Source organism: Myxocyprinus asiaticus, chromosome 8, assembly GCF_019703515.2.
Source record: "Myxocyprinus asiaticus isolate MX2 ecotype Aquarium Trade chromosome 8, UBuf_Myxa_2, whole genome shotgun sequence".
Lineage (NCBI taxonomy): Eukaryota > Metazoa > Chordata > Actinopteri > Cypriniformes > Catostomidae > Myxocyprinus > Myxocyprinus asiaticus.
The window spans coordinates 53526008-53539018 of record NC_059351.1 but is presented as its reverse complement, the minus strand read 5'-3'; the positions used below and the strand labels follow the sequence as shown (position 1 = coordinate 53539018).

The 13011-nt window shown below is 35.9% G+C and overlaps 1 protein-coding gene across 1 annotated transcript in view; it reads right to left on the bottom strand.

Annotated features, from left to right (window-relative positions):
- Window positions 1–6246: 6246 nt before the first annotated feature.
- The window catches only part of LOC127444817 (uncharacterized), an 82903-nt gene continuing 76138 nt past the window's right edge, over window positions 6247–13011 (bottom strand). Inside the window, exons 16-18 of the mRNA XM_051704357.1 lie at window positions 10718–10891; window positions 9236–9282; window positions 6247–9158 (exon numbers count right to left, since the gene is read on the bottom strand). Of these exons, the coding sequence (XP_051560317.1) occupies window positions 8599–9158; window positions 9236–9282; window positions 10718–10891 (781 nt within the window). The 3' untranslated portion in view covers window positions 6247–8598. The remainder of the gene's footprint in view (window positions 9159–9235; window positions 9283–10717; window positions 10892–13011) is intronic.

Sequence of the window (13011 nt, the reverse complement as noted above, 5' to 3'; positions counted from 1 at the left end):
TAACATGAATGAATGGTGTTAGTTTAACTTGAATGAATGATGTTCGTTTAACTTGAATGAACTGTGTTAATTTAACATGAATGAATGTTGTAATTTTAACATGAATGAATGATGTTAGTTTAACTTGGATGAATGTTGTTAGGTTTAACTTGAATGAATGGTGTTCATTTAACATGAATGAATGTTGTTATTTTAATATAAATGAATGGTGTTCATTTAGCATGAATGAATGGTGTTTGTTGAACATGAATGAATGGTGTTCGTTTAACTTGAATGGTGCTAATTTAACGTGAATTAATTGTGTTTTTTAACATGAATGAATGGTGTTAGTTTAACTTTAATGAATGGTGTTAGTTTAACTTGAATGAATGGTGTTCATTTAATATGAATGAATGGTGGTAATACACATCAACATAAAAAAATAGTTCACACTAAAATTATGTCATTATTTACTCACGTTTTTTATAAATTGTATATTTTTTTATAAATCATCTTCTTTAAAAGGATAGTTCCCCCCAAAAGGAAAATTATCTCATGATTTACTCACCCTCATGCCATCCCAGATGTTTATGACTTACTTTCTTCTGCAGAACACAAATGAAGATTTTTAGAAGTATATTTCAACTTTTTTGGTCCATACAATGCAAGTGAACAGTGACCAGATCTTCAAAGCTCCAAAAAGCACAAAAAGGCAGTATAAAAGTAATCCATAAGATTCTAGTGGTTAAATCCATATCTTCAGATACAATAAACAGATTAACAGATCAATATTTAGGTCCGTTTTTATTACAAATCTCCACTTTCACTTTCAGATGTGAAAGTGAAACTAAACAGGCTTTCAGATGTAAACATGAAAGTGGAGATTTATAGTAGTAAAGGACTTAAATATTGATCGGTTTCTCACCCACACCTGTTATATCACTAAAGAAGACATGGATTTAACCACTTATATCTTATGGATTACTTTTATGCTGCCTGTATATGTTTTTTGGATTTTTAAAATTTTGGCACACATTCACTTGCATTGTATGGACCTACTGTACGTATTGCACCTATTGTATACTTGCATACTGTATTGCACTAAACTGTAATATACTGTACCACATTGTTACATAAATGTCATGTGAATATGTCTTTTAAATGCTTTGTCTATGACAGCAAGGCCGTAACCATGTATTGAACACTGGGGGGGACCAAACCATTTTGGGGGTAGGGGGTCACGGGTGTCCTCGGTCCTTTAAAGTAGTAAATATGGTAAATGCAATAATTTTCTGAATAAAGGCTTTAAATGTGTAAAAAAAAAAAAAAAAAAAAAATGCGACCAAAATTTTGGTTCCCTATCTGTCACTCACTCGATGCTGTGTCGATGTAGTGACACTAGGGGTCACTCTTGGGAGCCCCAAACACCTCTGCTTTTTGAAAAAAGGCCAATGAGAATTGGCGAGTGGAATTTGCATGTCACTCCCCCGGACATATGGGTATATTAACTAATTTTTAACTGTACATCTTGCCATTGCAGTCTCTAGGCACAATCATGATTTCAAGCTTGATTACACCTAGTGCTTGACACATGCGCTGAGTGCTAGATGGTGCAAGGAAGTGTTAATGATTTTGAAATCATGATGGCCAAGGAAATGTATTGTGAAAAAGGAGTTATATTTTGGTCAAGCTCACCGAAAACCAACTGGACAACTTCAGAAGAAATAGATTAAACAACTGGAGTCATATGGATTATTTTTATGCTGCATTTATGTGCTTTTTAGAGTTTCAACATTTTGGTAACCATTCACCGTTTTATGGACCAACAGAGCAGAGATATTCTTCTATAAATCTTTGTTTGAGTTCTGCAGAAGAAAGTCATACACACCTGATGCTACAAATGCTAATGTTAGCACTTAATTCGTTCAAGTAGCAAAATGTATTCAAATACTACACATAACGTCGTCAAATCAGATATTATGAACTGTGACTTCAATCCTTAATTCAGTCCAACAAAACAACCAATAATTTCAGATCAAAAATGTAGGCATTACCACAGGAAATAGTGGCAAGCAGCCAGCCAACACCAAGAGAGTGTTGTAAGTGCCCCATCAGAAACAAACTCTCCACATACTGTAGTTCAGGACAGAAATGTAGCGAACGATCTGCACTTGAAATGGATGAAGTTCACACACAATAAATGATTGAATGTTTACAAATGAAACATTCACATCGTGTATGTGTGTACAGTTTTAACATCTTATTTACTTATTCTGTCCTTATGCGGTTTTCTTGAGTTCATTGTTCACATTTAATTTAAATGTTTTAAACTGTATAAATATGTATGCATAAAGAATAAAGTTATGCAAAAAAGCTAAAAAAAAAAAAAAAAAAAATGTATGCATTTAAACCAAAGAAATCAAATAAATGTATATAACCATGCACTCAAAAATATTTTCAGGATTAACAGTACGTATCAACAGTATCAGATTTCATAACAAATTTCCATCAAACTGATTTTTAAACAAAATATAGTAAAAATAAATAAATAAATAATCAATATTTTAAGTTTTTCTAATTTAATTTTGTAAAAAGTTAAGTTTAAGTTAAATTTTTTTAGTGTTGGCCATTATGAACCTAAGAGATTTATAGACAGTAAAACCCATTGTATGAAGGTTCCTTGAATTGTTCTTGGCAAGCAGCTGAGGACCTAACCCCTCCCCCATCCCTAAGTAAGGCTGAGTACCTTGACAGGAACAACTTGGGCAGGGCCGGTCAACCCATTAGGCGACACAGGCGAGCGCCTAGAGCGGCATCACATCGGGGGTGCCGATCAACTGAGCCAATAAGTAGTGTTCAATCTGTGTCAAACAAAATGCGCCCTGTGTTCCCATGATGCATTGTGCCGCCCGCACAGAACATATTGACCGTGTACTAAATGCCTTACTACCATACTACTCTTACTATTTCTGTTACACCTGTGTTTGGCAAAAAACAGTGAGAGTAGTATGGATAGTATGCCATTGTGAACACGGCCATAGTCTCATGAGCGCGGGGTTCGTGAATCGAAGTGATGCCCGATGCATGAATCAGTTTTTTGAGTCGATTCTTCTCAATGAATTTGTCTAACGTGCCGGCTGAATCATTTGAAGCTCTTTGTCACGCAGTAAAACAGTAACGGGATGATTTAGAAGACAGAGAACAAAAACAAGTGAATATTTATTTACAATTCATTGAAACAAACCCTGCAGCTGTATTCAGTCATTTGCCAGTGATGACGATCATGTGCATGTGCAGCCTGTGAACGATTATCTATACTGCAGGTAAAGATACTTTCTAAATAAAAGTGTATCAAAACACATTACATGAAAGCACTTAAAAGTACCAAAACCAAACCAATACCATGTTTTTTGAACATGTTCTTTGGAGTAGCCTTCCATATAATTAACATGACATAGGCATGATAAGGTATTATAAAAAAAACAAGGTTTTAACATACTGTACCATGATTCTGCCACAGCAAGCTTTTGAGTTTTGAGCTTTTAAACCATCTTGTGCTGTATAATGTGAAATTTATGCTACACAATATACTGTATACAGGCTACTAAAGAAAATGATGCTCCTAAAATCACCAGAAATGAATAATTAAAATAAATGATTTGAATCCCCCCTACAACATCATAGTACAACAGATTGTGTACTTGATGGGCCCCAGACTCCCCAGTAATGATGAAAGCCTATAAATGTGCCTGCTCTGAAATATACTGTACAATGTGCATAGACCTTTAGGGCAGTGTGGTCTTAGACCACTTGGTTTACGTGCACTTAACATTAACGTTATTCCTATATACATATGTATGCATGTGTGTATAATTAGTTTTATTTTTTATTATTATCTATGTCTTGCTGCTGTTTTTGTATTGTTGTACACTGGAAGCTCCTGTCACCAAGACAAATTCCTTCTATGTGTAAGCATACTTGGCAATAAAGCTGAATCTGAATCTGATTCTGATATACAGTGATACCCATTTATGATGCCTACTTAAGAAGCCATAACATGCACTTGCATACTTCTTCCTAACATTGTTATAATTATTGTTTTGCTAGTTTGGGCTTTCACACATTAGGATGTATTATGTGTTAATTTGTACTTTTTGTGTAAAAAGCTCTTTAATAATTTTAGTGGGGTTACTGGAGGGTCTCGCCTATAGGTGCCAAATGGGGTAGGACCAGCACTGAAATCACGGCACCTTTCTCACATCACTTGAAAATATTCAGTATTTAATTTTTCTAGGACAGTCGGCCAAATACCAGGATGATCCTGGAAAATCCTATATGGGTAGCAAGCAAATCCTTCTCATTTGTGTTGCTACATGTTTGATTTTAGACACACTGACCTGTGTGAAGATCTTGTGTTTGTAAATCTAATCATCTAATCACTTTTTAACATTTTCAGATATGATGGTTATAAGCTGCACAAATCCGGCAAAGTTTAAACTCTTGTTGTAGTGCAGCGGTTGATTGACAGGTGAGGGGTGGAGCTTCGCTGCTGTCCAGGATGCATTCAGGACTGATAGCATTTTCACACAAATGTGACATGATCACATGAGTTTTTGACTACCTTCATATGTGGTTTTTGTGATCCGATCACAAATGTTTTAGACCCCGTTTCCACCTGTATTAAGTGCTGCTTGAGATTGGATCAGCAAAAACACATCTTAATACCAAAAGCAAATGGTGCAAAAGTAAAAGAACGCCATTATAATCAATGATGCTGTCTACAATGGAAGCGTCGGTTGCGCAGACAAAAAACAGGTATCGCTTTCAGAGGTCTGCAACCCGACTTGGGCCCGACGGTACCCGAGAACCTGATTGGTTTTGGTCTGGGTTCGGGTCAGTTTTTCAAGTAGTACTTCGGGTTTGGGTTTGTAATTAATGTAAAAAAAATAAACAGGCTTACCGAACTTGTTTCACGCACACGCTCTCACTCACAGACACGCGCTAATGGACGAGTTAGGTGCTGTTCACTCCAAACATGATGTTGAGACACCTGCGTTCTGTTTTATTCTTTGCGCTGCGTCTAGATTGTTTTTAGCGCAGTTGTCACAAAGACAAGTTCAAGCTGCAAAGAGGGGACTGTTGCATTGTTTCATATTATTCCAGATTGTTCTGCACCAAGTGAAGTTTCAGCAAATAAACAGTAAGTCAATGCTTTTTTCGCTTCTGCTCTAATGTACTGAGGGGCTGTTGTGTCTTGTTAAAACTGTGTATGTTTACTGTTTCAGTAATGTTGTTACAAATGTTGCCTATATGCTTACATAAAATACAGCCTATTGCCACAGTACTTGAGAAGAAAATAGATAGTAAGCAATTTCGCTTAAGGCTTAAAATCTGACGGTATTGTTCGGGCCGGGTAGGGTCGGACCACATGGTCTCGGGTACAGGTCGGGTTTCATTTTAAGGCCCGTGCAGACATCTAGTCGCGGTCCATTTTGCTCTCCACGTGCTGGCGCTATTGCACAAATGAAACAGTTTGGAACGCTCCTGTCGAGGCGTCCAGTGTAGACAGCCTCAAGCCATTGTGGCGCATCCCCATGTAGACAAGGTGCAATTCTTGTTGTGGAACTATATGACTTCACTTATGCATTGCTATATCAGCTGTTTTATTTTTTCATATTCAGAAATTAGTTTCCTTTTGAGCATTCCTCTTTGGTTCTCGCAGTAACCGCAGTGTTTCATCTTTTTGTGCAAATTTGTTTCATTCATTTTTCAGAATTCCACAGTGATCCCCTGTACTGTGTAAATCATGTGTTTCAATTGTTAATGAAACACCTTTTTAACTACTATAAAGTGACCAATAACAAACCAGTACAAGGGTCCAGGGCAATCAGATTAATTATGCTGCCACCCATTGGTTACTCACTAAAACTGTGGATAAATGGATCTTAAAAAAATTATTTATGATCAAAACACCCTTTTTATTTCCACCAACTGATTCCTGGACTACAAAGTTACTCTCATATCTAGAGCAAGACCTGAACTGATGCAGTCTTTAAGATAGCTTCTAAAAATGTTTCTTTTTTTTTTTTTGACAATAACAAGCACACATGTGAACTTATATGTTAAAGTAATACACACTGAAGTGTAAAGGAATATATATGTGTGTGTGTGTATATATATATATAATAGATACATTTCAATTTCAAATCATTGCATTAATCTAATTCACAATGCTGAAATCATAAAAACAAGTTAAAGCCACTTAAGTTCCTTACACACATACTTTAATAGTTAAAACACATTTGAAACAGTTTGCATAGGGGATGCAACAAACAATTATTTTGAAAATCAATTAATATTTTTTCTGTTTTTTTTTTTTCTCCGTTAATCAATTAATAGGATTAAAAAAAAGCACATTTTTATTTCCTGTATTTTATTAATGTGCATTTATTAAAAACAAAGATTATTAAGGGTGTAATGACTCACTCATCTCATGATTCGGTTCGATTAATGATACTGAATTCACATTTCGATACTCTAACCATATTTTACAAAGCCTGAATTAAGAACAGTGAAGTTTGAATGTTTGTTTTTAATAACTTCTAAAACATGCAAAATAGAAATAGAAATTCTGCTTAGCTGAAAATACAGAATTATGTTCGATACATACACTTGCACACTGTCACTGATTACATACAATTTATTTATTTGAAATTAATATTGTACGTTTTAAAACAATATATTAACGGATTACATTTCTTTTAAAAATATTCTTCACAAAAATGCAAGACAGTTAATGCTTATCCAGTAAAATAATGTTTGCCATACTATAAATATAAACAGTTAAAATTGTTAAATGGTGAAAGTTCCATCCCATTTGGCCTTTTCAGGGGTCAGGACCATCAAATAATACCCCGTTGCATTGTTCTACAAACATTTTTGCAAAATAAAAATATGCGCCCGATCTTGAATTCATAACATTTATACATTATAAAACGGAAAATAACAGTAAAATGTAGGTGAAGGGCTAGAGAGAAACAGCTCTCAAGCGCTTTAAACAGCACAAGCACTCTGTCAATGCACCTGATGCTGCAACTGCTCCACATTAAACTGTATGTTTAAGATTGTCTTTTTAATGTTTAAAAAGGTCTCCCATGTGCTGGACAACTTGGGACATGTTTCTTTTCCCCCCCATTTCAACTTGTCTCAAATTAGTTATCATACAAACAACTTTTTAACTACTATAGTGACATCACTGAAAAAAACGTATTGTGCACGCCACACATATCCAACTAATTAATTGATAAGGAAATTCATTGTTGATTATTTTCATTATCAATAATAATTTATTTGACCAATTAGTGGAAGTGACCCAATTAAGCGCACTCAAATCTATGTTTTACTTATATAAATGTTAACAGCCTTTCAATATTATTCAAAGTATTAAATCAAAGATTAATCTCTCATCTAAACACTCGTGTTATGCTTTGTGATAAACGGACAAATTTAAGTTACTTTATTTAACTGCAAATGAGAAAAGCCTGGAGTTGTACCATTTACACCCACGTGTTCTTAATAAACACCTCAATTTTGATTTAGATATTTAGACCTCACATATCATAACCAGTAAATTAAATATTTAAATTCTGACAGTCCTAATAATTATTTTCTTTGCCTATTCATTTTCTAACTGTAATGAAAATAAATTCAGTATGTAGCGTTGACAAGGAGTTCAGTTTAATATGAGGTTCAATGGGGTGTTTGCTCAGAGGGCTTATTAGGAACAATAGGGGTCAGAGGAAAATAAACCGAAATAATTTAAAGCAGTGTCAATGTAAACACATAATATGAATGAATAAAACACACTATATTTTACAACATAGAACATATTTGTTATTGTTGTTTAAAGAAAATAATTATTTTTGCTTTTAAGCTTTGAGCAAAGAGACTTTTCAAAGGCTCTGTTCCTTTTAATCCCACATGAAAACAAAGTTATATTTCTGGATTATAATTACAGACAGAGCACTAAATCTTGTTTAAACTCAAGAAGCTTCTTAAATATTTTAATTTAGTTTTTATTAATTTATTTTCTTTGACTGCATCTATCTTTGTGAGATTCTTGCACTAGCTCCAGATACTCATGAAATCCATCTTTTAAAATACAAAGTATTGCTGTTAAATACAAATAAAATAATATCAAGTATCATTTGGTTTATTAATCTCTTAATTTTTTTAATTTTTATCATTCCTCACCTGGTGTGTTCATCTGACTCCAGAAAAATTGAGGTAATCAAAAACAGTGAAGTTTTGGAGCAACTTCCAAAATGGCCGCGAACAGTGTTAGCACATGTTCTCAAATAACTCAAGAATGAAAAATTTGATTGGCTCCAAATAAAAAGTAAAATGATACAAACAAATGTGTGCATTTCCTTTGCAACAAATTGCTTTTCTCTTGCTTTCTGTATTTTTTATATTTCAAAATAAAACAGTAAGTGGGCTTATATGGTACGTGGGCTTAATTGGGTCACATCCCCTAGTTGTTGCAGCACTAGTTTGCATAATATGTCTGTGATAAATATTTTTCAAGATTGAAATGCATGAGCCTAGAGTGAATCATCTTCAGTTATTTCTCACCTGATGGTTTTCTATCTGACACAGAGACACTGGGGAATTAGGATAAAGCCTAAATCCAGCATAGAGTGGTTCAGTGAATGTGGAGTGGAATGTGTGTAAGTGTGTGAGGGTGTCTGCGTCAGAGACGCTGTAGAAGGACAGAGTGCCGGCTGACCAGTCCAGATACACTCCTACTCTGTTAGAGGGAGGTGAGGGGGCGGGTATGTTAATGGTTTTATTATTGTGCCAGACAGTATAAACATTACCACTGTTAATCCTGTAAAGACTCCAGGACTGTTCATTGAGTCCAAACCGACAATTAATCCCTTGTTTTCTACTGATTCCTTTATATGTCACTGCTACACGACCCTCGCCACCCAATTCAGCGGCCCAGTAACAGCGTCCAGACAGACTCTCTCTACACAGAATCTGCTCCTGGTTCTCAAATCTGTCTGGATGATCAGGATATGACTGCACCTCTTCCACATGTGTCACCTTTTTGTTCCCCTCAGACAACTTTAGGCTAGGATGAGCTGTGTTTGGATCCAGTGTGAGATCACAGTGATCTGAACACAAAAAAGAGATTCAAGCTTATGTGACAAATCATGTGCGTAAGTAGGAAAGAAAACAAAAAGAGACTTACATTTTTGTAGTCCTGATCTGATTCTGAAGGGTTCATTATGGTCCACACTAAAAGAAAAACAAAATGAAACACAAGGGATGGTAACTTCGTCACTCTTTAACATAAATCCTCATAACTTCAAAATTCCGAGATCAAATAAGTTAGAATTCTTTAACCATTGGACAACAACTGTTAGCATCTAATATGGCAACTTTGGCAGATTTGGTAATCACATTTTGTTTTTTGTTTTTTTCATTTTTGCAATTAGCTTAGGTGTCAATGATTACTGGTTAATTTAATGTATTTAGCAAAGTAATATAGTGTTGGGGATGTGTACAGATATATGAGGTCTTCAGAGAAAAAAATCCTATTAAGAGTGACAAGGTGACTATGCATAGCCATGGGAAGTTGGGGTGCTGCAGCACCCTGTTAAGTGCTGTCAAACCGTTGTATTCTGTGTTGATTTAGTTAATGAAAGTAATGACGAAAATGTTAAGGGGTACATTTGTTATTTCCACAGCAGCAGCCAACCCTAAGTCCCCCAGTACATTTTTTGTATATAAATGTATACATTTCAAATGGAAAACAAAGTCCAATTATTGATCGATGATATGATTTGAGAGCGAATAATGACTTCTGTTCATTAATTTTCATTCTGTTCATCGTACAAAGTGATAATTTGCACTCAGAACTTGAAATATGATGTATGGCCTGCTTTTATGAAACTTCTGGGTGCTTTATTAAATTTTAACATGAGTCCCTATATCCTGCCATTGTATTAAATTCAGTCAAATAATAAATTTCAGTTAAATAATAATTAAATTATTTAGTTTTGAGGGTGAGTAAATGATGACAGATTTTATTTTTGGTTCATTTATATCTTTAATATTTCCTGAGAGTTGTGATGTTTCTAGTCCTTTGAGATTTAGTGAGTTTTGAGAAAATTCTGGCAGTCAAAGATAACTTAAGGCTTTAAACGTTTTTGCTCGTTTATTTGTCTGATCTACATCACCTTTATCTGCCTACTTGGTCTCTTAGATCTTCTGAACTTGGCCTTTTGTCTGTTCCTAGATCTCGATTTTCCACTGTAGGTGGAAGGTCATTCTGTGTTGTTTTGCTCATTAGCTATGGAACACATTACCCCTTACTCTTTGTAATATTTCCTCTTTATCCACTTTCAAGACCCAACTGAAAACGTATCTATTTGCAGTACACTTTCAGTAACCTTTTTTTATTATATATGTATCTTGTATTGTTTATCATGTTATGAAATGTATTTCTGAAATGTACTTATTGTAAAGCGACCTTGAGCTTTGGGAAAGGCGCTATATAAATAAAAAGACATCATCTTCATAACTTCTGTCTCTGTACTTGGGTTCAAGTTCTCACAGTAGAGTTGGAGACACCTGAACATTGGCCTATTCCTTGCGAGGTTATTGGCAGTTTATTATTGTACTTGTGCACATATACAAATGTACCATGTCAAAATTTAGCTCAGCATACTTGAGTTTGTTCAGTTTGCAGTTTGGATCACTGAGTCTCTCAGAGAGCAGATTGACTCCTGATTCTCCTGGGTTATTGTAGCTCAGATCCAGCTCTATCAGGTGTGAAGGATTTGATCTCAGAGCTGAAGCTAGATAACAACAGCCAACCTCTGTCACCATACAGCCAGATAACCTAAAGAGAAAGATATTGGATTTAGGATTGAGCACCTGCGATGTGTTTGATGTCTATGTAGGAATTTAAATTTAAAGGTGATTAAAAAGTGATTTGCAATATTCGCGCAATTTAAATGAAACTGCCTGCATACTCAACCAAAATATGTAGTAAATTAGTGACTTTGTGGCAGAGTATATTTACAACTGCTGGCATTCATCACCATAATATGTAAGAAATGTGGTAGTATAAATAATTTGTTTAGCAATCTTGGTCACGTTCGACCAAGATTATATGAAGGATGAATGACAAATCACCCTGTAGCTCTTGCCTGGTTGCCCACTAAAGCTAAGCAGGGTTGAGCCTGGCCAATACCTGGATGAGAGACCTCTTGGGGAAAACTAAGGTTGCTTCTGGAAGTGGTATTAGGGAGGCCAGCAGGGGATGCTCACCCAGCGGTCTGTGTGGGTCCTAATGCCCCAGTATAGTGACGGGGACACAATACTGTAAAAAAAAAAAAGCACCGTCTTTCAGATGAGAAGTTAAACTGAGGTCCTGACTCTCTGTGGTCATTAAAAATCCCAGGGCACATCTCGTAAAGAGTAGGGGTATAACCCCGGTGTCCTGGCCAAATTCCCCCTTTGGCCCTTATCTATCATGGCCCCCTAATAATCTCCATCCTTGAATTGGCTACATCACCCTACTCTCCTCTCCATCAGTAGCTGGTGTATGGTGAGCGTACTGGCGCACTATGGCTGCTGTCACATCATCCAGGTGGATGCTGCACACTGGTGGTGGTTGAGGAGTTTCCCTCTATACTATGTAAAGCGCTTTGAGTGTCTAGAAAACTGCTATATAAATGTAAGGAATTATGATCAGATTTAGAAGAGTAATAGAGTAATGCTGTTCTCATGACTATTGAAAATGATATCCCAAATATGTTAAATATTGTTCTAGCAAGTAGCGCAGATCTTAAGAAAAAATGTACAAGATTATTTATCAAGATATACCACATTCAGATCAACTTTGAATACAAACAATACTTTATTTCTAGTCTAAACAAACAAACTAACTAATATACATAGACATGCATGAAACAGACTGGTAACTGGAAATGATCTTCAATAGAGAAATATTTTAACTTTATGGAGTCTATAGACATGAACCATCAACACTTAGTACGCTGTGATTTGAGATCGGGTTTACTCAAATTAAATAAAAGAGACATCAGTTCTTTCAGCGAAAGTTGGAGATGTATTTGCATTTCCCTGTGTTGCTTTGGTCCTTTGGCTGGGTCAGTAGAAAGTTCTGGTTGTTTTCAGTCCATGTTTTGTACCTCTTTTAAGATCGTGGACAACGGATATTTTTTTGTCTGTTGCGTCGATGGATGGGTGATGGAATGACCAGGTGGGGCTTTGAAACGAGGCCTTCTGCAAGGAAGACTCATGACTCCCATAAGGTGTATGAGTCGTAGAGCAGAGAGGGAGAAGAGCTTCCTCGGAACTTTGTGTTCCGGGTTTTCCTGGACTCTATATTGTGCAAAGCCAGCCGATGAAGGGCTATGAGACCAGAGCCAAGAGGGCGGAGGAAGAAGAGAGCCGAAGAAGAAGAGGGCAGAGATGTCTTTGTATTAGAACTGTGTTGTCCGTTGCAAACATGAGGGTCTCATAAGGGAGTCTGATTTAGTTCTGTGACTTGGTAATGATTTTTTAGCATGTGACACAGGAAATGTCTCATTTTAAGTGTGTCAAATTGGTTAAATTGAAGGACAAAGAAGTGTCTTTTGTTCCTGTGGCAACCATGGGGGTTTATTCAGAAGATGGCCTTTTAAGTCATGTGATGATCATTAAGTTCAGGGCATTCCTGATTCTTAACATGAGTGAGGAGGGGGTTTTGACCCTCCAAGGGGGTGTGAAGGAAGGTTATGTGCTATACTTCTTTTGTTGTGACAGTTAATGTTGAGGCAGATGTAACAAACTTCTCATTGAGAATGTTCACCTCATGATATGCATATTGCAAGGACTTGCGATAACGGAATGGTTTTAATACATTAATACATTTACTAATGTTCATGGTGGCTCAGATAGCAGAGAATTTACTGGGGTTGTGACTGTCACTTGGTGTGTGTGTGTACATATACT